This window comes from Peromyscus eremicus, chromosome 3, assembly GCF_949786415.1.
Source record: "Peromyscus eremicus chromosome 3, PerEre_H2_v1, whole genome shotgun sequence".
Taxonomy (NCBI): Eukaryota; Metazoa; Chordata; class Mammalia; order Rodentia; family Cricetidae; genus Peromyscus; species Peromyscus eremicus.
This window is the reverse complement of record NC_081418.1, coordinates 125,942,559-125,965,421: the sequence shown is the minus strand read 5'-3', so window position 1 is coordinate 125,965,421 and position 22,863 is coordinate 125,942,559. Positions and strand designations below refer to the sequence as shown.

The window sequence follows — 22,863 nt, the reverse complement described above, 5'->3', positions numbered from 1 at the left end:
GTTCTGAACTGGTGCTTTCAAACGTCAATGCTCACAGCTGAAGGGCGACTGAAGCAACACAAGTGTTTATGTGTGCAGTCCTTTATGAACATGAACTATTTTGAAAACTCTTTTACGAAGCCAAGTTTCTTTCCTTTTAATAAAATGCCAAGCAGAATTAGGTGGGGTCTCTTCCAAGGAGGCTTAAGGTAGGATAAACACAAATACTTTAAGTTAGCAAATTAAAAGAAAACAAGGGGTTGAAGTCAGGCTCAGTGGCAGAGCACGTGAGCTGTAGGCACGAGGCCCTGGGTTCCACGCCCAGCATGGAGACAGCAACAAAAACCTATTACCTATTTCTAGCTTGTTACATTTTTTTTTCTTTTTAAACCACACAGCTTCGTAACCACAAATGATGGCCAGCTCTTAATTTTCTCTCCAGTTTAGGGAATGCGGAAGCTCAGAAAGAGAGCTCATCCGAGCTGCTCTTTTCAGAGTGGTCATTGCAGATGAGTCACGAGTTTATGGGGAAGAAAAGCTCTCAGGGACCCTCAGATTTTCTTAGAACCCAGTGGAAGAGTAAGAGGGCACAGTGGGGTGGCAGATGCCACAGTACAAAGAGACAGGCCACCAGAGAATTCAGCAAAGCCCTCTACCGTGTGTGGGAACTTCTAGGCTTAGTATGCAAGCAGAGACTCCCTGTAAGTTAGATCCATTTTGGCATCCAGCTTGTGTCCTCTCTGCTCCCAGCCTGTAAGGTGTACTGTAAAACCGTACCATGTGCACAGAGTGAAGTGCAATAGCATGTAATCAACTTTCCTGTTTATCCCTCTGTCCCTCTACAGCCTCATCTGTAAAATGAGTACCTCTTCCTCATAAGATGGCTGCAGGTATCCAGGAGAGCAGTATGCTGGTGGTGACAGTATTAATTACTGGCCTACTCTCCCAGGCCTTGGGTGCTCTCCTGCCACAGGCACGTGTGGAAGCTCTGCTGTTTTCCTGTTCTATTCCTGAGTTCCAGCCTCTAAGAACCAATGCTTGCTCTTTCCTGGAGCCCCCTCTGGCATGAGAACCTCCTGAGATCCCACAGAAACAAAAGACCCGCGTGTCAGACTCTGCACCCGTGGCCACAAGACCCGTCACGCTCACATCTTCCCTCCCCCAGCACGGTGGCACTGCCCCTCAGGCCTGCCTTCTACCTCTTTGCTTCCACAGCACCATGAGCTGGGCGGGGCTGGTACACACTAGCCGGAGACATCAATGACATTGGATTAAAGGCACACAGCTTTGGTGATCTCTCTCTCTGCCAACCCTGAGCCCCACAGCCAACTGAGAAAGTTCAGAATTGTGACCTCAGAGCTACGAATCCATTCAATTTTACAGTCTTCAAATATGGACTCCCCCCAAGTTCAACACAAGGCAGCTGTTTTGCTCACAAATGAGAAGGGTCAGCTGTGAAAATACAGCCCCTAGGAAACAAGGACAGGGCAGGCTGCATGGACACCTCCAGGGCCTCCACCGTGGAGTCAGGAAGTCGGGTCAGCGGGGCCTGGCCCACGTGCTACCTAGCCCAGGAATTCATTCAGCTGCCACCTTCTGGCTCACAGACTCTATCTTAAAAAGCCTCCCCACCCCACCCCCAACTCAAAATGCATCCATTTAGCTTAGTGTTTTCATGATTTAAAGATATATACAACTGCCAATCAAAGCCGAGGACCCAGTCAGGCAAATCCAGACTTAATTCCTCTCTGACATGACTGAATCGGTTTTAAAAATATTTTTTAAGTTAATGTAATATCTTGACGTCTTTATGGTTTTATGTCTTTTGGACTTGAATCTCATGGTTTAGGGAGGATTCTATTCCCATAGTTTAAGGAGGACTGGAGGATGGCTCTATTGTTCAGCTCCGTCTTGTCTGCTTGTAGCATGTGACTCCCTCTTTCTCCCTCCCATGGCCTCAAAGTAGATTGCACCATCCAGACTCCTCTCTGAAAGGTAGGATTCCACCCAGACTTTGCTGTCTGTTCTTCAGCAGGACCATCCCTAATGCCCACATATATAAACATCTCAAACCTCTGCAGATAACTCTGACAGCAAATGAAAGGGACACACTTTATACAGCGGGTTCTCGATGAGATGCTGCCAAGCTGGATTTCAAAAGACAGGCTCCAGTTTCCAAGCCAAGCAGCACACGGCTCAGTGCCCGCAGTTTCTGCCTCTCCTCCCCTCACTCAGGAGAGAGGGCCAAGGCTGATCCTGAGGGATTGCTTCATAAGGAAAAATGAGGGCAGGGCCCCATCCCAGGACAGACCAGGGGAGAAGGGCTAGTGGAGGACTCTGGGAAGATAGAGCCGGGTGCATGAACAGGCTCGTGTCAGTTCCCACAGTGAGCCCTCTCCATTGCAAACAGGTCTGAGTGCTGACACGGGACTTCCCGCAGCTTCCACTGGCCTCCAAAGGCATATTTGTCATCAGAGGCCCTTGATGAAGCCGTACATAAATATCTGACTGTTGTTAAATACAAAACAAAACAAAAAACTACTCCACAGAAACCAAATCAAAACCAGCTGTGAGGGCGAGGGGCCAAAAACTGGGGGTGCAAAGGCCGGGCACAAACACTTGTTAACAGCGTGCCTGACTGAGCAGGAGAGGAAGTCGCTGAGCCCCAGTCACACCGCATGACTGCCATGCTTCTCCAGTGACTCTGCTGTGAAGACAGCAGACATTCTACCTCCTAGAATTCTGTTGCCAGTGAGGTAGAGTTTGAATCTCAACTCTGGATGCATCTGTCAGCACAGCCCTCCTGTGGCTGCCAGCCTACAAGGGGCTCTAGGACCTATGTTAACAGTTAGTGCTCAGCTTGTCCCCCCCATTGCCACTGATTAACTCCCCAAATCTTCAGAAAGCATGGGGCTTCAGCCAAACTTGAGGACATAAATGGCATGAGCACAGTGCTAAGACTCGGATGACGCTGACATCAGTCTTGGTGCAGGTGCCAAGAGGCCTGAGTGAGGGGCAGGCGGTCTCAAGCTAATCCCGGAGGCAGGAAGATGGCTGACTCCTGGCTACAGGATCTGGGAATCTCAGTCTCTTGAGGATGGACCAACACCGCTTGTTTCGTCAGCCCTCTTAGGAGTCATCCTTTTCTCTGCAGTTAGATGGGGTGGAAAAATGTATCTTGGCGTTTCTCAGAGCACGATGCTGAACCCACAGTTGGAATAAAATAAAAACATGGAAACTGATATTTTGTCCCAGGATGAGAAATAACCCTGGAGGCTAAGTTGAGCCAGTTTCTTAAAATGAGGCTAATGCATTTGCATGTTTGAGTCAGACTGAGACTTTCCTTAAGAAATCCATTAATTAAAGCAACCCTCGGGGAACTCCTCAGCAGATCTGTGGTAGAACACCCTGTGGTTCATCAGCTTGCAATTTCTATTTCCTCAGGTTGCGAAGAGGAAGAATGAGGAAGGACCAGGGAGTCAAGGCCAGTCTCCGAGGTAAAGTGTGAAAGCATCCTTCGTACAAGGCCATGTTTTAAGAGTATAGAAAGCTGAATGAGGCCTTTCCTCTGTGGGGACTTCTCGCATTCCATGGGCCAAATGAAAACACTATTTAACAGCTGAATGGGAGTCAAAGGATGTGGGTGTCTGTCCAAGGTACCATCTTTACAAGATAAAATACAAGCCAAGGCAAATGGCCTTCCCATGGAAATGCTTTTAAACTTTCCACACATAATCCACATCAAGAACATCTGGATTGCCACTTGGGTGGCAGAGATAAGCTAATCTCTGAGGTTGAGGTCAGCCTGGTCTACATAGTGAATTCCAAGCCATCCAATGCTACACAGCGAGACCCTGTATATAAAAACAAACAACAACAACTGTACCCCAGCTCAGCAGTCTCTCCTCACTGTGACAAACAGGGTAACTCCTTGTTCTCTGCTATGATGGTTCACTGGTCCTGTTACTTTACCTTCAAGCTTCATCCCTAGTGACATCCACTCACTGTCCCTCATATTGCTACCACAAAAACATTACCACCATAAACAAGGCATCTGGCCCAGGCTCTATCTGCAACCATGCTTGTTAATTCCTCCTCCCCATTGCCTGCTGGTCTCCAGAGCAGGACAGGCACGGTGACCTTGAATGAACTCACTGCCGTCAGTCAGGATGAGTGACAGCGGAGGGAGGGGCGGTGCCTAGCAAAGCTAGGGTTGCCATGGTCAATCTCATTGAACAAAGAGGGCCCTGCTTGGCTGTATCTTTGTCACTGTGGCCTTTCTGTGGGAACAAGGGGACATGTGGTCTCTGGCAGGTTCAGCTGGGCACTCTTCCTTCTCTAAGGAGGAGTGCTGAATGGAGACACAGGCACTAAAATACATGCAGAACTTTCCAGAGATTAGTGCTGGAGGGGCAGGGACAGGAGAGTGACTCCATAATGGGCATGTTCATTTCTGGGGGTGATGAAAGTGTGCACGTGGGGGCAATGATGACCCCACTCAGGGCAAACTAAAAACTCCAGAATCATACACTTGGAAAACGGACGAGCCCTATGGCTGTCACATGCTCTGTACATCAGGAAGGCTGGGGGCGCTGCTCCTCTCCTCCCCAGCCTCTCAATGACCACATGCAGCTTTTGTTTATAAAGACGGTTGCTCATCCTTTAAAACTAAAGGGAAGGTGGTTGTCTTCCCAGAAGGCTTTCCTGCATCCTGACTCCGGGAGGCTCAGGACTTAAGGCCTACAGAAAGGCTGAACATTTTTGATAGCACCTCAGCTCGCTGCCAACACCTTTGCTTCTCACAACGAACATGAGCCTGTGAGCACCACTGTCTCATTAACCCTGGTCCAGAAACCACCATGGCGCCTGGTGTCAGAGCTTCAGAAAAAGTTCAGTAATTTTTAAAAAGTTACACACACACACACACTCATACACATACACTCACACATTGACTCACCTCTCTCTCTCTCTCTCTCTCTCTCTCTCTCTCTCTCTCTCTCTCACACACACACACACACACACACACACACACATTCACAATGCACATAGTCTTGTGCTCCAGCACCACAAAAAAATTTAAATGTTTTTGTAAACAACATATATTATGAAATAGTGCATATTACTTTAATAAGTGTTTTGCAACAACATGAAGCTCATGAAAACAGTCCATCCAAAAGGGAATTATCATCTTCATTAGGTTGCATTAAAAAATATGGAAGTTCATATTTTCATACTGAGCATCTATAAATTCACCAGAAATAAGTCTAAAAATCAAAATACTATATTTATATAAACATGTTTTTGTTTTGTATTGGAGATATGGTTTCATGTAGCCCAGATTGGCCTTGAACTTACTACATAGCTGAGGATGACTTTGAACTCCTGATCTTCTCCTTACCCTGGGGCAGTGAGGCTTGGACTTCCACAAGCTAGGAAAGTGCTCTACCAGTAACCTATACCCCAGCCACTCTCTGACATCTCTATTTATTCTCTTGCACGTACATGCTCTTTTCAGAACAAAGCAACGGCACACGTGAGGCAGGGACTTTGCTGCTCTGCGGTCCCCTGGGGAGTGCTGTATTTTCGCCCTTCTCTTAAAGCTTCAATTTAGAGCTTTGGTAAGTCAGGGGTTACAGATCCAAACTCCCAGAAAGGCTGTCAACTGCAGAGCATGAAATTAACCCAGAACATGGCTGAAGGGTGAAGAAACAGCATCTGTCTCCAGGAGAGGAAATGGAGCCACGTGACAGGCATGACAACTGTGTGTCTATAGACATTCCTAATGTGGTGTTGGCGTTGCGCATGCTCGGAAGCACTGCACCACTGAGCTGCACTCTCAGCCCATTACATATTTTATGCCTTCAAAGTCTGCATCCTATGCATCATTTCTTTCTTCTTCTTCTTCTTCTTTTTTTTTTTTTTTTTTTTTAAGATTTATTTATTATGTATACAGAGTTCTGTCTGCATGTATCCCTGCAGGCCAGAAGAGGGCACCAGATCTCATTACAGATGGTTGTGAGCCACCATGTGGTTGCTGGGAATTGAACTCAGGACCTTTGGAAGAGCAAGCAGTGCTCTTAACCTCTGAGCCATCTCTCCAGCCCATATACACCATTCTATACAGAAGGTGTCTGATTTTTCAAAGAAGTTGGAAATAAGGAAATTGAGACTTTTATGTAAAAGATGTGATTTTCAAATTCTGGCTTTCTTCAAAATTTAACACAGGGCAAGCTCCAAAACACCACAGCTGCAAGCCACATCTGGCTCATAGGCTAACAGACTATTGACACCAAGGCTGGCAGGGACTTGTTTTCCTCTGGGCCTTCGAGAAGGATATAACCAGCTGAGCCACTAAAATGCAGACTAAGCGGATGTGACCAAGGGCTGAGCCCACTACTCTGACATCTGCTCTGTCTCTAGAGTGAGATAGAAGGAAATCTCTGCTACAGCTCTTCTGAGTGGCTAAAGAAGTTGTGAGACAGAAGGAAATCTCTGTTACGGCTCTTCTGAGTGGCTAAAGAAGTTAATTCTGTTGCTGGCAAAGCCTCTTGCCATCAGTGATATCAGAGCTGCTGAGATCTGCAGGTTCCTCCTCATGCACTTCCAGGTCACAGGAGCTACCATCAGCAAAACATCCTGAAACCTGCCTGGGACCCCAGTCTCAGTCTAGGGGACAGTTTCATCTCTCAGGGCTCTCCAGAGATGCTCTTCACTTCCTGGCTCTGAAGATGAGGGACTCTCCAGCTTCTAAGTACCAGACATCAGTGAAAGACCACATCTGCTTAACACCCCAGCATCCGAACAAGTTGAAGAAAATTCGCTTTCAGCTCTAAGCCAAGCGCTAGAGGCAGACTGCCTTGTTTCCAGGGTGTCCCTGTCAATCTCACCCCAACCTGCTCATGAGTCCAAGCAGCCATACTCTGGCTTTTCCAATGGTTTCTTCTACTCAGAGCTCATCCCACCTCTCCAAACGGCAGCCCTTATTCCACTGGCTGGCCAGGACTGGTTCAGGCCGGTCACTCCCTGACTACTTGGGGCCTCCTCAGTGGTGTGGAGAAGCAGTCCTTGGGGTGTTTATCAATGACCAGGACTCATGACTCGCAGCACTGAGCCAGGTCTGTAGAAACTGGGATGGCAAGGGTTCCCTGCACAGCCAGGGAAGTGCCGTGAGGGCCTGGGTCACCTTATGACCCCTTCAGGGGAAAGCCATGGCTGAGATGCTGTCCTCATTCTCAGTCACCCACTTTGAGGAACTGTGGTCTTCACTGCTCCCTGTGTCGGTCCCTCAGTCAGGGACCTGCACAACTCCCAGGCCAGGCAGGGCTATTTCACAACAGGTCAACGTTGGTACCTAAGACTGACCAGGCTGTCAACAAGCGGGCCACATTTTCTCTGATGACACAGCCAAAGCCCAAGGTCCTCACTGACTTGTGTTTTCACAGACACCTTAAAGACCATTCTCCAACAGCTGTACTCAAGCACACCTTCCAGAAACACAAGCAATGCTCAGAAATCAGGGCCCTCGGCTCGCTCTGCCTTGACATAGTGCTTTCGACAGCTATAGGGCAGACACCTTGGCACGACAGGGTGTGCCACTGATATCAAGGTGCTACCTGCTCTCAGGGGAAAAAAAAAAGCTAAAATTAACCACTCTATCCCCTTTCACAAAGGCAAGAGTCTGGCAGGTTGTAAACCTCAGTCCTCGGGACAGAAATGCTGTGTTCTTACCTCTGCAGCTTGGGTCTCTTGATGGAGCAGTGTAAGTCCAGTCAGGTCTTCTAAGAAGGAATGTGAGGAGTTAAACACCTTCGCTAGGAAGGCAAATCCTTCCCGCTCGTATTGATCAAGAACCTGCAAAACATTGGTCCTTTTAGAAAGGGAGCTAGAACTGTTAGATATGCACTAAAAGGTTCTTGTTTCTAACAATCACGTGTTTAAAACAGGGGGGTGGCTCAGCAGGCAGAGGTGGCTATCACCAGACTTCATGACCCAAGTTCGATCCCCAGGGCCCACAGGGTGGAAGGAAGGAACCGATTCCTACAAGCTGTACTCGGATCTCAATATGTACCCCATAGCACATGCATGGACACAGCACACTCAAGTATAAGTAAACAAATGTGCTAAAACTTTTTTTTTTTTTTTTTTGGTTTTTCAAGACAGGGTTTCTCTGTATAGCTTTGGCACTTTTCCTGGAACTCACTCTGTAGCCCAGGCTGGCCTCAAACTCAGAGATCCGCCTGCCTCTGCCTCCTGAGTGCTGGGATTAAAGGCATGTACCACCATTGCCTGGCCATAAAACTTTTTGAAAGGAAAATAAAATATAAGGTAAAAATGCTACCTGACAGGCAAAAAAGAATGGCTGGAGAGATGGCCCAGGGGTTAAGAGACTAGCTGCTCTTGCAGAGGACCGGGGTTCAGTTCCCAGCAGCCACCATCAGGTGGCTCACAATTGTCTGTATTCTAGCTTCAGGGAATCTGACACCTCTGGCCTTCTCAGACACCTGTACTCACAGACAGACAGACAGACAGACACACACACACACACACACACACACACACACACACACACATACACACACACTCTGTCTCCTCAAAAACTCCTTAAGAAAGAGTAGAGGAAGACTGAGTATTTACTCCGCCTCTGCTTGCGAGAGTCACATCATCTTCTGTGTGACTCCAACTTCTCCCAATAAAGTAAGTTTCGTGCAAGTTTCTGAATGCTCTGCAGGACTCAAGCTACTGGGCCCGAGACTCACTTGTTACAAAGTGACAGGAGTGAAGATCCAAGGGAAAAATGGAAAGTGATCATGGGAGTGGGCAGGACAAAATGGTTTGTCAGAAATCTGACATCCCAGCTAGCCAAAAATCATTTTAAAACCTAACTGTTAGAAATGGAAAAATGAATGTCAACAGGAACATCACAGATGAGGGCAATCCACACAAGAATATACTCAACACCACATGTTTTCAGAGAAAGAGAAACTAACTACAATGAATATGCCCTGTACTCACCAAAGGGATTACAAAAGTCAGGACATAGCAAGTGTTAGCAAGGACATGGGACACTCGGGACTCCCAGGAAGTGTAAGATGAGACCACCCCTTTAGAAGTTTGGTACTAGTGGCCCTGGTGGTGTAGGTGTGGGAGAGCCGGCCTGAGGGCATGAGAGCAGGAGAACTGGTCCACCCCCTGCTCCTAGCTGCATTAATTAGCTGAGGGAACCCTGGAGAGCTCACCCTGGTGGTGGGGACAGGGAGACCTGGTGGGCTGACCAACCCAGCATCTACCCAGGCCCAGAACCAGGGCTATGAGTTGGCCCACCCCAACATCCATCCTATCTATGATCTGCTGGAACACGTGAAGGGGAAGGTCCTGCAAATCCAAAGCTGCAGGATCTCCATGATACAGGGCAACACCAGGATATCCAGGAGGAGTCCCAGTGAGGGCCCAGTATTGATGGGGTAGCAGAAACCAGAGACCTTGAACCAGACCAATGACTCTTTGAAATGAATACTTGCAAGTAAAGATATATGGATAAAAGGGTTTACTGTGTGACTCACTGTGTCACACTACAGCTTCCACAACAAGGTTTTTCTTTTTCTTTTCTCTTAAAATTTATTTTATTTTGGGGAAATTTGCAAGGGCAGAGGGTTGATATGAAGTGACAAGATGAATGGGATTGAGATGCATGATGTGAAAGACACAGGGAATAAATAAAAAGATAGTAAAAAAAAGTTTAGTACTTATATGCCCTGTGACCCAGTAATCCTTAGGTACCCACACAAACAAAGATGTGCACCCAGGAGCATCAGAAGACACAAACGAAAGTGTTCATGGCAGCACCACTCATGATAACCAAACTAGAAGTCACTTAAGTAACTATTAATAGTAGATGAATAAATGAATTAGGTATATTCAGGAATGGAATACTATATAGCAATAACATAAATTATAATTACATTCATCAAACACATTACAGAGAAGAATCTGTATGCACTGCACAATTACCACTCTACAAAGTTAAAAAAAAAACAGGTAAAATTAATCCAGGGTGTTAGAATTCAGGATAGAAGTGGACCTATGGAGAAAGTGTGCCTAGAAGAGGGGTGCTCAGGGTGCTAATAATATCGGGTGCTGGATACATAAAGCACATGTTGTGAGAATCCATCTGAGCAGTTAAGATGCAGACAGAACTCCCATAAGCGCATTACTCTTCACATAGAAGGCAGGAAGACGAAAGGCCAGTTGCCTTGACAAGAGAACAAGAACTCTCAGAGCAAAACATGTGACTGTCACACCCATGGATCAGTGATCACAGGGGCTGTCAGCTGAAGGGCAGGCAGTGAGCTGCAGGGCCTCGAAAGTTCTCCTAGAACCCAGAAGAGACACGAGAAGAGAATAAAAAAGACAGCAGACATTGGGTGCATCCAGGAATCAGTAGACACATGAACAGACACCCGAGAGGCAGTAACTTAATAGAATTTTAAAAAATTCTCCTTTTGGAAAAGCATAAACACCACAATTAGCAATTTCACTTGTGAAAGTTTCTATGCGGTTGTTTGTAGCATGAACACAGATGTAAGACTGCTCATTGAACCACTGCAGCAGAAAACCTTGAAAATGGATATCTGACAGGGGACCGTGTAGCCGTATTATGCCACATTTACAAGCAGTGGTATAACTGTAACTCATTAAAAAAAAAAAAAACCCACACGGCTCTGAACGGCTGGTAAAAGCTGATTTCCAAGACATGGCAATATATTAAAAAAAACAATATCCAGACTGTGTATGTGTACTGTGTTTAAAAGATGGAGGGAAAATAGAAAGGGGAATGAACTCAGGCCCATCCACTCCTTCTACAGTTTCGGTGTCCTGCATAGGAAAATCTCTACATCAGCTGAGTGCTGGGATGATTTACAGGCGGAAGTGTCCACTGTGTCCTGTGGCTGACCACAGATCAAATTCGGGCATACTACAGGTACTGCATTAGGCTGCCCTAGGGCCGTGAGTACAACCTGCTTAAGAAACACAGATACCGAGTCATGGAGACCCCACAGTTATCGTTCCACAGAGACAGTCCCTTCACAAGCTCCAGCAGGTCCTAGCTGCGGTAGATGTCAGGATGGACCAAGCCCAGGCTGTGGGCCTGGGTGTCCTTGAGCTCGTCAGTCCAGGCTCTCCTGTTCAGGCGAGGGGTGGAGCCAGCTTCCCTACACCTATGCCATCAGAGTCAGCTCCCTGCTGCCTGTGGTTGAGAAGTTCCGGTGAGGATCCAGTGATGATGGTGTACCAGAAACCAGAGGCCTTGAACCAGACCAGTGACTCATTACAATGAACATTAGCAGGTACAGCGGATTGGACAAAAGGGTAGACTATGGGACACACTGAGGCTCCCACGGCCACCAGGACAGATGAAGAGAGGCGGGAAAGATGGAGGAGCGCAGAGGTTTTCTTTGTTGTTTTGTTTTTTGCTCTTTTTCTTTTTGTATTGGTTTGATTTTCAAAAAATTTTTATTTTTGGGGGGCCACTGCATTGGGAAGGGGAGATATGGAGGGTCTGGGAGGTGAGTGGAATTGGGGTGCAGGATGTGAAATTCCCAAAGATTCAATAAAGAAATTATGCTTAAAAATTTAAAAAAAAAAAAAGGAAACAGGTGGACTAGGCGGTGGTGACACACACCTTTAGTCTCAGCACTTGGGAGGCAGAGGCAGGCAGATCTCTGAGTTCGAGACCAGCCTTGTCTACAGATCAAGTTTCTCCACAGCCAGAGCTACATTGAGGAAAAAAAACTGTCTCAAAAAGAACAAAAAACAAAAACAAACAAACAAAAAAAGACAAATGCACTTAGTATGCAGGGTCAGCTCCCCTGCCCCAGGCAGTGTGGCAGTTAAGAAGGGGCAGAGAGCCGGGTGGTGGTGGCGGCGGCGGTGGCGGCGGCGGCGGCGCACGCCTTTAATCCCAGCACTCGGGAGGCAGAGGCAGGTGGATCTCTGTGAGTTTGAGGCCAGCCTGGGCTACAGAGTGAGTTCCAGGAAAGGCGCAAAGCTACACAGAGAAACCCTGTCTCGAAAAATTGGGGGAAAAAAACAAAACAAAACAAAACAAAAAAAAAAAAACAAAGAAAGGGCAGAGAGACATAGGAAAGCCAGGGGCTGGGGCTGGAGGTGGTGAGAGGGGGTGAGGGGTAGAGGGGTTGGGGTAGGAGACAGAGTTTGTCTCAGCAGTGCTGGGAGACTGAGCTAAACGCCTGCTCAGGAGAGAAGGATGTCTCCTGAGAAAGTGAGTGAGGCTCCATCTGTGGCTCCCCAAGCTGAATGAAGGAACGAGAGGTGCTTAGGAGTTGACAACATCAAGAAGGGGCTGAGAAAGGTGGGCATGGTGGTGCACACCTTTAATCTCAGCACTAGGGAGGCAGAGGCAAGTGGATCTTTGTGTGTTCAAGGCCAGCTGGTCTACACAGTCAGTTCTAGGCCAACCAGGACTACACAGTGAGCCTGTTTCAAAAATGAATGAATAAATAAATAAACAAATAAATAAAGTAAAATAAGGAGATGAGACGAGCCCAGGTAGGGAGAAAATGATCCACAGGCTGATAGGTCCCAGCAGGAGACCTAGAGAGCTGAGCAGCCTGGCTCAGCCACAGTCCAACTCATGGATTTTAGAAAGCATTTAATAGCTGGGGGTAGGGGGAGTTGGGTGGGTGGCAGCGGCGCATGCCTTTAATCCCAGCACTTTGGAGGCAGAGGCAGATAGATATCGGAATTTGAGGCCAGCATGGTCTACAGTATAAGTCCCAGGACAGCCAGGACTACAAAGAACATCCCTGTCTTGAAAAATCAAAATAAATAAATAATAGAAAGCATCTAAGAAATATGGGATTCCCTCAACCCTCAATAGTGAGATTCCTTACAAATCAGGATGGTGTCTCAGAAGAATGGGTATGTAAATTAAGTGACAGGCTTCCAAGTGTTAAGTAGGATCTTTTTAATGACTTTTTAATGAGAGTGGATATTTTTGTTGGACCTTAGTTGAACTCTAGGACTCTAAGCCCTTGTTTCTACAGATCACTGTGTAGCCTACAAACCCAAGAGTGGACGAGGACAGCAAGGACAGAATGAAGGACAGGCAGCATGGACCTAGGGTGACAAAAGTTTAATGCTAAGGCTGGAAACTATGTGGAAAAACTTAATCCTCTTGGAGCGTGTGGAATCACACACGGACCTCCAGTGCCGAGTTAACCTGCTGAACACAAGCACCTTCTGAAAGGTATCAGGCCTTTCTCCTCCTGGCAAGGGCTTAATCTTCTTAGAGGACGGAATGTGTCTAAAACTATAAAAACAAACGAGGAGGAAGGGAGGGAGGGAGAGAAAGCTACAGTTAAAATGCATCTAGCAGTAACCTACCAATCTGCACTCGACACAGCATGGCCCTTAAGCCAACAAGGGTTCCTGAACAGCAAACCCCTTATCCTGGGAAATTACAAGTTCAGGTTTGGATGATTTTCCTAAATAAAGCAGTGGCATGCCCCATCCCTGCTGTGGATATCGTTCTGTATAAATAAAACACTGATTGGCCAGTGGCCAGGCAGGAAGTATAGGCGGGACAAGGAGAGAGGAGAATGCTGGGAAGTGGAAGGCTGAGTGGGAGAGACACTGCCAGCCGCCGCCATGACAAGAAGCATGTGAAGATGCCAGTAAGCCACGAGCCACGTGGCAAGGTATAGATTTATGGAAATGGATTAATTTAAGCTATAAGAACAGTTAGCAAGAAGCCTGCCACGGCCATACAGTTTGTAAGCAATATAAGTCTCTGTGTTTACTTGGTCAGGTCTGAGCGGCTGTGGGACTGGCAGGTAAGAGAGATTTGTCCTGACTGTGGGCCAGGCAGGAACACTCCAGCTACACACCCCCTTCTGCTCCCCTTTCCCCCAGCTGCAGTAAAGGTTCTCAAGTGAGGTGAGGGGGCAACGTAGAGGATTCAGTGCTCTCTCCTATCACGTGATCCTGGGGCTTGAACTCAGGTAGCCAGGCTCAGCAGCAAGCACCTTTACTCCTGAACCAACTGGCCGGCCCAGCGTTCACTCCTGTCCAATGATGCATGCATGTCGCATGTCCTTCCTGTCTGAGCTTTGCTTTAACCATTTCTGCACAGCTGGAGTTTTGCTATTTATGATATACAGGAAAACAACAGCCCTGGACCAAGATGGTAGAAAGAGACAGTACCAGGAGAACCACTCTGCAGCTGGGACTATGCTAATGCTTGCTCTCTGCTCCATCAAATGCACAGTCTACAGCTCAGCACTGACACCCACCAAAGCCTTCCAATTCTGGGCAGCTCTGGAGAAGGCTTTCACAGGACTCTGATCACCTGATAATAAAATGCAATAGTTTTTTTTTTCTTTAGAAGTATTTTTATTACATTTATTTATTTGTTTAGTTAATATGTGTACCATGTGTTGTGTGTATGCCAGGACACAGAGAATAATCTGTAGAAGTCAGTTTTCTCTTTCCACTATGTGGGGCCCAGGGACCGAACTCCAGTCATCAGGCTCGGCAGCGATCACCATTTCCCAAATGAGCCATTGTGCTGGCCCAATGTAATAGTTTTCATCTCATGAGAAGCAAAATGGATTCACTAGTTTATCTATTTTTCTTCCTTCCTTCCCTTTCGTTCCATGTGTGTGCCTGCATGAGTTTATGTGCACCAGATGAGGCAGAGGCCCACGGAAGCCAGAGGGCATTGGATCCTCTGAAAGCAGAGCTATAGATGGCTGTGAGCATCCTGGTGTGGGTTCTGGGAACCAATCCAGGGTCCTCAGTACGAGCAGTACACACTCTTAACCATTGAGCCACCTCTCCAGCCCCTTGTCTATTATTCTTAAACAAGGGCAGCACAAAACACATATCCCAGTTTAAAAACCAGCTTGTATATTTTAACAGGGATGTGAACGTGCAGTTTCTATAAACCTCCTGTTAAAGGTGGCTTTTGTTTAGGCGTTGTACTTCCTTGCACATGAAAATTCAAAACTATACACAAGCACCTATTTCTGTAACACTTAGTTGAGGTCACAGGTCAAAAAACTGTTTCCCACACTGAAGTCACAGGCAGGCAAGACAGGACTTGTAAGAAAGCAGACAGCCTGAGGGAACTGGCACTGAGCAGGAAACCTGCATAGTAACAAACAGAGGGAGCCTCTGGGAGCCTCAGATGGAAACTTCCAGGAGGATGAAGCCCCCAGGCTTTTGTGAGTTTTACAGCCCGGAGCTCAACTCTGATATTCAGAGTGAATATCAGAGAAAAAAACCCCTTTGCTTCCAGCAGCAGCGGGGGCTTCGAGGTGAGATACACCAGCTACTCTTCTAACACAGGCAAGGTGGAGAGCAGAGCCTAACCGGGTGGGCATTTGTCAGAGGCTAGCTGATCCAGCAAAGGGAAATACATACCTGCCTGGCCCGTGGGCCCGTGTGGGGAGGGATTGAGACAGTCATCAGGTTCGCAGTCCCAAGGCTCAGGGACTAGACGGTGCCCCCTTTCCCCGCATCCTGCCTGCCCCTGCCTCAGTAAGGCCGTTTATAGCAGTTTTCTCCATGGGGTATCATTTCTATGAAGACATAAGGAGGACTAAAGGTACAGACAGTTTGAACAGACAGAGTAAACACCCGAAGCAGACATAGTAAGCATGATGGGATTAGCAGACCAGAAGTTGAAGCAACTGGAGTCAGCGGATGAGAACAAAGATGAAAAACAATATGAACGAAGGAGGGTGGGCAGTGGAGGTTTGATCCTAAGAAAACACAGAAAAAGTCTTTTACTTAAATTATGTGTATGTGTCTGTGTGGGTATGTGCACGTGAGTTCAGGTGTCTATGGAGGTCAGAAGAGGGTGTCAGACCCCCCAGAGCTAGACTTAGAGGTGCTTGTGAGCCTCTGCCATGGGTGCTGGGGACGGAACTCAGGTCCTCTGGAGAGCAGCACATGCTCTTAACTGTTGAGTCATCTCTTCAGCCCCACATGGGGCTCTGTGAGTTACAGAGATTGAATCTAGGTGGTCAGGCTTACCTAGCTAATGCTTTTATCCACTGAGCCACCACCCTGCCCTATTTTCCTGATTCTTAATTAACTTAACGATCTGTTCAAGGTAACAATGTGTGTGATCACGGATGCTTACATTTGTTTATGTGTCACTGAAGTGAATGGCAGCAGTGACATGAGGCAGGAAGGAGGAATTAGGACAGTGTGTTAATGTAAGGGGTCCACTCCACCCGACTGGTACAACATTGCTAACAGCAGCCCTGTATTAGTGGTAAGGTATATTAAACTCTAGTGTAGTGCACTGGTTTAAATGAGAATGACCCCCATAGGCTCAAGTGTTTGAATGCCTGGTCCCCAGTTAGTGGAACTGTTTGGGCAGAATTAGGAGGGATGGCCTTGCTGGAGTAGATGTGTGTGGTCTGTAGCATGAATCTTAAAAGTTCTTATTAATAAAATCAAACCTGAGCCAGGTATTGGGTGAACACTGGAAAATCAGAGAGCCAGAACAAGCCACAGCTACCTCACCTCACCGGATCCTCAGCTGGTCTTGTTTCCTCAGACTGGAGGCTTCTGAGTCCTCATCCAGAATGGATCTCAGCTGAACTGCTACTCAAAAGCCTGAAAGCTTAACCGGCCAAATGCTTCTAGTTTCTGGTCCTCACACCTTATATACCTTTCTGCTTTCTGCCTCACTCCCTGGGATTAAGGTCTTGCTTTCTGGGATTAAAGGTGTGATGAGTCACCATGCCTGTCTGTATCCTTGAACACATGGATTTCTGCCTCTGGAATGCTAGGATTAAAGGCGTGTGCTACCACTGCCTATCCTTTATGTTTAATATTGTGGCTGCTCTGTCTCTGACCCCAGATAAGTTTATTAGCATGCACAATATTTGGGGGAACACAATACCACAGTGGTCTTGCTGGAGGAAGTGTTTCACTGGGGATATGCTCTGAGGTTTCAGAAGCCCACACCAGGTACAGTCTTGCTCTCTCTGCCTGCAACTTCCTGATCAGATGTGAGCTCTCACTCTCTCTCCAGCGCCATGCCTGCCTGCCTGTCACCATGCTCCCTGCCATGATTATCATGGACCAACTTTTTGAAATTGTAAGCAAGCCCCCAATTAAATGCTTTTTGCTATGAGTTGTCTTGGTCATGGTGTCTCCTCATAGCAATAACAGTAACTAAGGCAGGCAGATACTAGAAAAGATACAATTATAACATAATATGCTAAGAAAGGGGAAAAACAGTGTTGTAGAAAATGTACAATCAAAACCACAAAGATGCACAGAGAATTACAGGCAAATCCAGGGAAAGGGACAAGGGAGAAGAACAGAGGAGAAATGACAAGCGACAGGCTGGTGCCAGTTCTAGTCAGCCCTGAGCATCGTAGGTTCATCGTAGGTTCTCCGTCTGCAGATTCAACAACCACAGACGGCAGGTGTTTGAAGAAAGAAATCCCAGCTGCATCTGCACTAGGCACATGATTTTGTGTGTGTGTGTGTGTGTGTGTGTGTGTGTGTGTGTGTGTGTGTGTGATGTCCTCTAAAGAGTTCCGCACAGTCTTTTAGACAGCATTGGCAGTATTGGCAGTGTACTGGGCTCTATAGACAATCTACAGATGACTGAGCAGAGTAGAGCATATATGCACAGGTTATCTGCAAATACTATGATGTAAGAGATACGGGCACTTCTCCCTGCACTGAGGATGGAAGCCAGGGCCCTGTGCAGAGCAGACGAGCATCCAACCACTGGGCTGCACCCTCAGCCAGGTACCTAAAGACCCACAGCTTAAAATAAATGTAGAAAAATATAGTATGTCAACAGAATTCAAAGAAAAGAGTATATCAGTTTCTGAGAAGACTCCAAAACAAGCAAAGATGTGGAATAAAATGAGAGGCTCTATAATGTGGCAGGAGTAATTCTCCAAGAAGGCATGGTGATTGTGTTTTGGTTTGATTTTTCTATTAAGTGATGGAATTCAGAACCTCAAGCATGTGAAGCAAGTTTTCTATCACCACTGAGTTATGTTGCCAGCACCATACTCTCCCCCACCCCTCGCCGTGCGTGCGTGTGTGTGTGTGTGTGTGTGTGTGTGTGTGTGTGTGTGTGTGATGTGTACAGGTGCACATGGAGGCGGGGTGTGGTGGTGCACTCCTGTAATCCCAGCAGAAGCATGAGGATCAACTGAGTCCAGGAGTTCTTTTTTTCTACCGAGACAGGGTTTTTCTGTGTAGCCCTGGCTGCCCTGAACTCACTCTGTAGACCAGGCTAGCCTCGAACTCAGAGATCTGCCTGCCTCCCAAGTGCTGGGATTAGAGGCATACGCCATCACCACCAGGTAAGTTCAGAGTTCTAGGCTGTAGTATACATGCCAATCATGTGTCTGCACTAAATTTATCATCAATATGGTGACCTTCTGGGAGCAGGGGATAACCAGGTTGCCTAGGGAGGGATGTACAGGTACAGGTCAGAAACGGAGCAGTTGGGTGCACGTGGAGGCTCCCAGATGACACCAGCTGTCTTTCCTTAATTTGTCTTCACTTTTATCTTCTCGGACAGTGCTGCTCACTGAAACTGAGACTCACCGATGGAGCTAGTGCGCTTTAGGGATCCTCTTGTCTCTCTTCCCAAATAAAACAGGGATTCAGGCTATGTCCAGCTTTTTATGTGAGTGCTGGGGACTCAAGATCAGGCTTCATTTTTGTCAGCAGTCACTGTATTGACTGAACTATTTCTCCAGCCCCACCACAATATCAGAGTAAGGGGATAACCAAGGCAAAGGCCAATAGGCAACAGGGAGGAGATGAAGCCTCTGTTAGCACTGGAGATGCCAGTCATTCTCTATCAACATGCAGAGTTAACGAGGACACATCTGATTGCAAAATGCTAACTACCAATGGGCTATACCCGACATCTGATGGACAGGCACAGAACACACACTCTTCCCAGCTAGGAACACTTCCTGCTCTTGCAGAGGACCCATGCTAGCTCCCAGCACCATGCTGAGCTGCACACAACTGCTTGTAATTTTAGCCGCAGGGCCCCATGCTCTCTTCTGGCTTCCTCGGGCAACTGTATGTACATGCACATAGAACGCCTCCCCCCTTTACAAATAGGCACAATTAAAAATAAAATTATTTTTAAAAATAAGTTACATAATGCCTCTCCCAGAGCACAACAGAAAGCTGATCACAATAATAAATGCAAAACACATGAGACGGAGAAGCATATCCACACAACACACTGGTCAAAGACAAGACGCCAAGAGAAACTGAAACTCTCTTGAACTAAGTGCAAAAACAGCCAGCACATGTGAATTTCCCACAATTCGGAGAAGACAGTGTTTAGAAAGAGACACAGAATGGAAGGACGTGCAGGAAAGAGGACAGAACGATAGCCAATCCCCTAAGACTACACTAACCTTAGAAAGGAGAGATCCACAGCCAGCTTAAAGCAGTCGTTCTTAGCTGTGGCTGAATGTCAGAGGCCTTGCACATCAGACACTCACATTACGATTCCTGACAGTAGCAAAATTACAGTTCTGAAGTAGCAATGAAATAATTTTATGGCTGGGGGTCACCACAGCATGAGGAACTGTATTAAAGGGTCACTGCATTGGGAAAGTTGAGAACCACTGGCTTAAAAGAAATCAAAATTCTGGTCCCGCTACTTTCTATTAAAAAAAAAAGAGTTAATAACTAAGATCTTCCTCCTCTGCAAAACAGCAGGCCCAGACTGTCATACATTTAAAAATAAACCACACTAACCAGGTGTGGTGGCATGTGCCTGTAACTCCAGAACTTGGAAGGCAGAGGAGGATTATTTCAGGCTTGAAGCCAGCCTGGTTTCATAGAGAGTTCCAAACTAGCAAGGGCTACACAGTGAGACCCCGTCTCAATAAATAAAGAAACAAAACCAATGACTTCTAAGGTTGGTTTAACACCATTATTTTTTTTAAATTAATTAATTTATTTTTTTAATTTTCCAGAGCTGAGGACCGAACCCAGGGCCTTGTGCTTGCTAGGCAAGCGTTCTACCACTGAGCTAAATCCCCAACCCCTTAACACCATCATTTAAAGTACACTGTCGCAGCAACAGGCTACAAAGGGAAAGTACACGATTATATCAGGAAGTGTATCAAATATTTGGCAAAATCAATAACCCATTCATGACAAAAACCAAACGAGAAACAGTTTCTTCAATTTAATACAGAATTTCTACGAATAATCTACCAGTATTTTTCCCCATTCCTTCCCTGCCTCTCTCTGTTCCTTCCTTTTAAACAGATACTATTTTGCCACATGTCCAGGCTAGCCTGGAAGTCATGATGCTCCTGCCTCAGTCTTCTCAGTCCTGGTATTGCAGGTGTGCACAACCACACCCAGTGTCTCCGGTAGCTGATGAGAGAAACGGAAGGGCTAAATAAAAGGAGGGGTGCTATAGGTCTGCTGACGGGCAGATGGCTGTGTCAGGTTGCTGCTTCTTCCAACCCAGTCTACAGAACTGATAGAATCCCCATCAAACCCCAGCAGTTTATTCTTGCAGGTGTCGATGGTAAGAGTCTCAGGTCTTGTAGGGAAGCAGAAGGAGCCAGAAGAGCCAACACTGCATGAAAGGAGAAGAATCACATCGGGGGACCGGCAGAACGCAAGATACAGCCAGTCATAAAGTCAGCAGGTTGGTCAAAGAGTAGACAAATGAACCAGTGAGACAGAAGAGAGGGCTCAGAAAAAGCCCCCAAAATGTATTCACCTGACAAAGGAATAAAGGAATACAGTGGAGCAGTCCTTTCAACAAGTGACACTGGGGCAGCTGGAGACGTGGACCCAGCCCCTCCACTCTGCACACCATCAAGTCAAACTGGGTCCCAGGCCTGGGTGTAGCATGCAAACCGATAAAGCTCACAGAGCTAATGTGGGGAAATCCAGCACTGGCACCAAAGGTACGGTCTGTGAGAGGAGGAACGAGAGAGCTCAGTTCTGTTAAAGTTAAAACTGTCAGTTTCAAGAGGGAACAGATGTCATCAAGAGAATGAGAAGACATGCCATTGACTGGGAGAGAATGCCAAAGACATCCGAGAAAGGACTGCTCTCCAACAAAAATAAATAAGCATGCTTCAAACCCACATGTAAGGTTACAAGTCATAGTCTGAAAATGGGCCAAAGACCTCAACACACACCTAACTGAAGATATGCGGCGGAGGTAAGTAAGCATATGACAGATTCTTCATGCCATCTGTCACCAGAGGAATGCAAACTAAACAGTAGTGGGCCACTGCCACACACCTATCAGGATGGCCAAAATCCAGAACACGACAAACGCTGGTGAGGATTGAGAGCGGCAGAAATGTCACTCACTGCTGGCAGAGACCGAGCAGCACAGCCTTCTGGAAGAGACTGGTGATTCCTTATAAAAGTAAGGCTATTCAAAACAAACAAACAAACAAACAAAACCCCCAAACCCAACCAAACCAAAACGAAGGCTACTCTTCCACCTGACCCGGCAGACACATCCACACTAAAGCTTGCACACGGAAGTGAGCAGAGACTATCATGACCATCAAAGTGTTCTTCACTGGATGAATGGCACAAAACAGTGGCGCAAACGAACAACCGTGCATCCAGATGGGGATAATCCTCAGCACTAAAGAAAAGGAGCCACCGAACTCTCAGGAGACACAGAGCAGATGTAAACATGCATTCGGAAGCACAAGGGGTATGTGCCGTATCCACGATGTGGTGTTCTAGAAAAGGCAGAACTATGGAGCCTAAAGAAAGCTCACTGGGCAGGGGGCTGTGAAGTGGATGTGTTTAACTATATACTGCAATTGTATACTTACTATACACAAATACACTATACTGTGTGCAAAAGTTAAAAGAAGGTATTTTAAAGGTCCGGGCTGCGGTAGTACTGCTTGGCATTGTACCTTCATATATTATATATTTTCCCAAACACATAAAGTATATAACACTAAGAGTGGATCTTGATGTAAACTATGGACTTTAAATGAGAGGTATCAATGTGGGCTCATCAACTGTAATGATCATACTGTGGAGAGGGGACTGAAATAACGGGAAACTGTATTCGTGTAGGGCATAAGTAGAATATCTCTGGATTCCCCTCTTAATTTTGCTATGAATCTAAAACTGCTTCAAAAGAAGTCTCACAGACAGTTGAGGAGACTTCTGCCCAATGCACCAGGCACGGTGGCAGAAGCTATGGCTGGACACACCAGGGCCTGCCCACTCTACGAGAACTTGTCTCTCCTCCTTTAAGAACAGGCACTTGGCTGGTTCTGTCTGCAGAGGCCTTACTCCACAGAGAGGCGAGCCGGAAGTTTCTCAGGACTTTTGCAGGCAGTCACTGCACAGGGGAGCTCTCTGTTCTGGGTAATGAGCTGGGCACATTGGTAGTAGGACAAGGACATCTCTTGGTTACTTTCTGTCTCCTGCTGTTCTGAGGTTTCTTCTAGAACATCAAAATTACTTTATTTATCAGGACAGGAATAAACAAACCCTGATTTCAGTGTGTGTGTATGTGGGAATTTGCCCAGCATGAGCAAGGCTGTAGGTTCTGTCTCCAGAACCTCCAAACCTTTAACAAACACCTCATTTCAGCAGCTGGCACAAAGCTCCACCCACCACCACTCTCCCAGCACCTGCACAGGCTGATCACCTTGGGAAAACTCCAGGTCTTTGTCTTCCCACTTGTTCCTGCCCCAGAGGATCTGCTTCCCATCAGATCAGTTCACTTTCTTCCACTGCAGCTCAGCTCAAGTATCAACTCCCGCACGAAGCCTGTGCTAACTATTTCTACTCCTGTGTCTCCCCCTCCCTTGGCGTTCTGACCAC

At 46.8% G+C, this 22,863-nt stretch overlaps 1 protein-coding gene across 3 annotated transcripts in view; it reads right to left on the bottom strand.

The window, feature by feature from the left end:
• Positions 1 to 22,863, bottom strand: part of Atg7 (autophagy related 7) — a 226,487-nt gene that overhangs the window by 82,785 nt on the left and 120,839 nt on the right. For all 3 annotated transcript variants that reach the window (XM_059258391.1, XM_059258393.1, XM_059258390.1), the window contains exon 18: positions 7,708 to 7,830. In XM_059258391.1, coding sequence (XP_059114374.1) covers positions 7,708 to 7,830 — 123 coding nt within the window. The remainder of the gene's footprint in view (positions 1 to 7,707; positions 7,831 to 22,863) is intronic.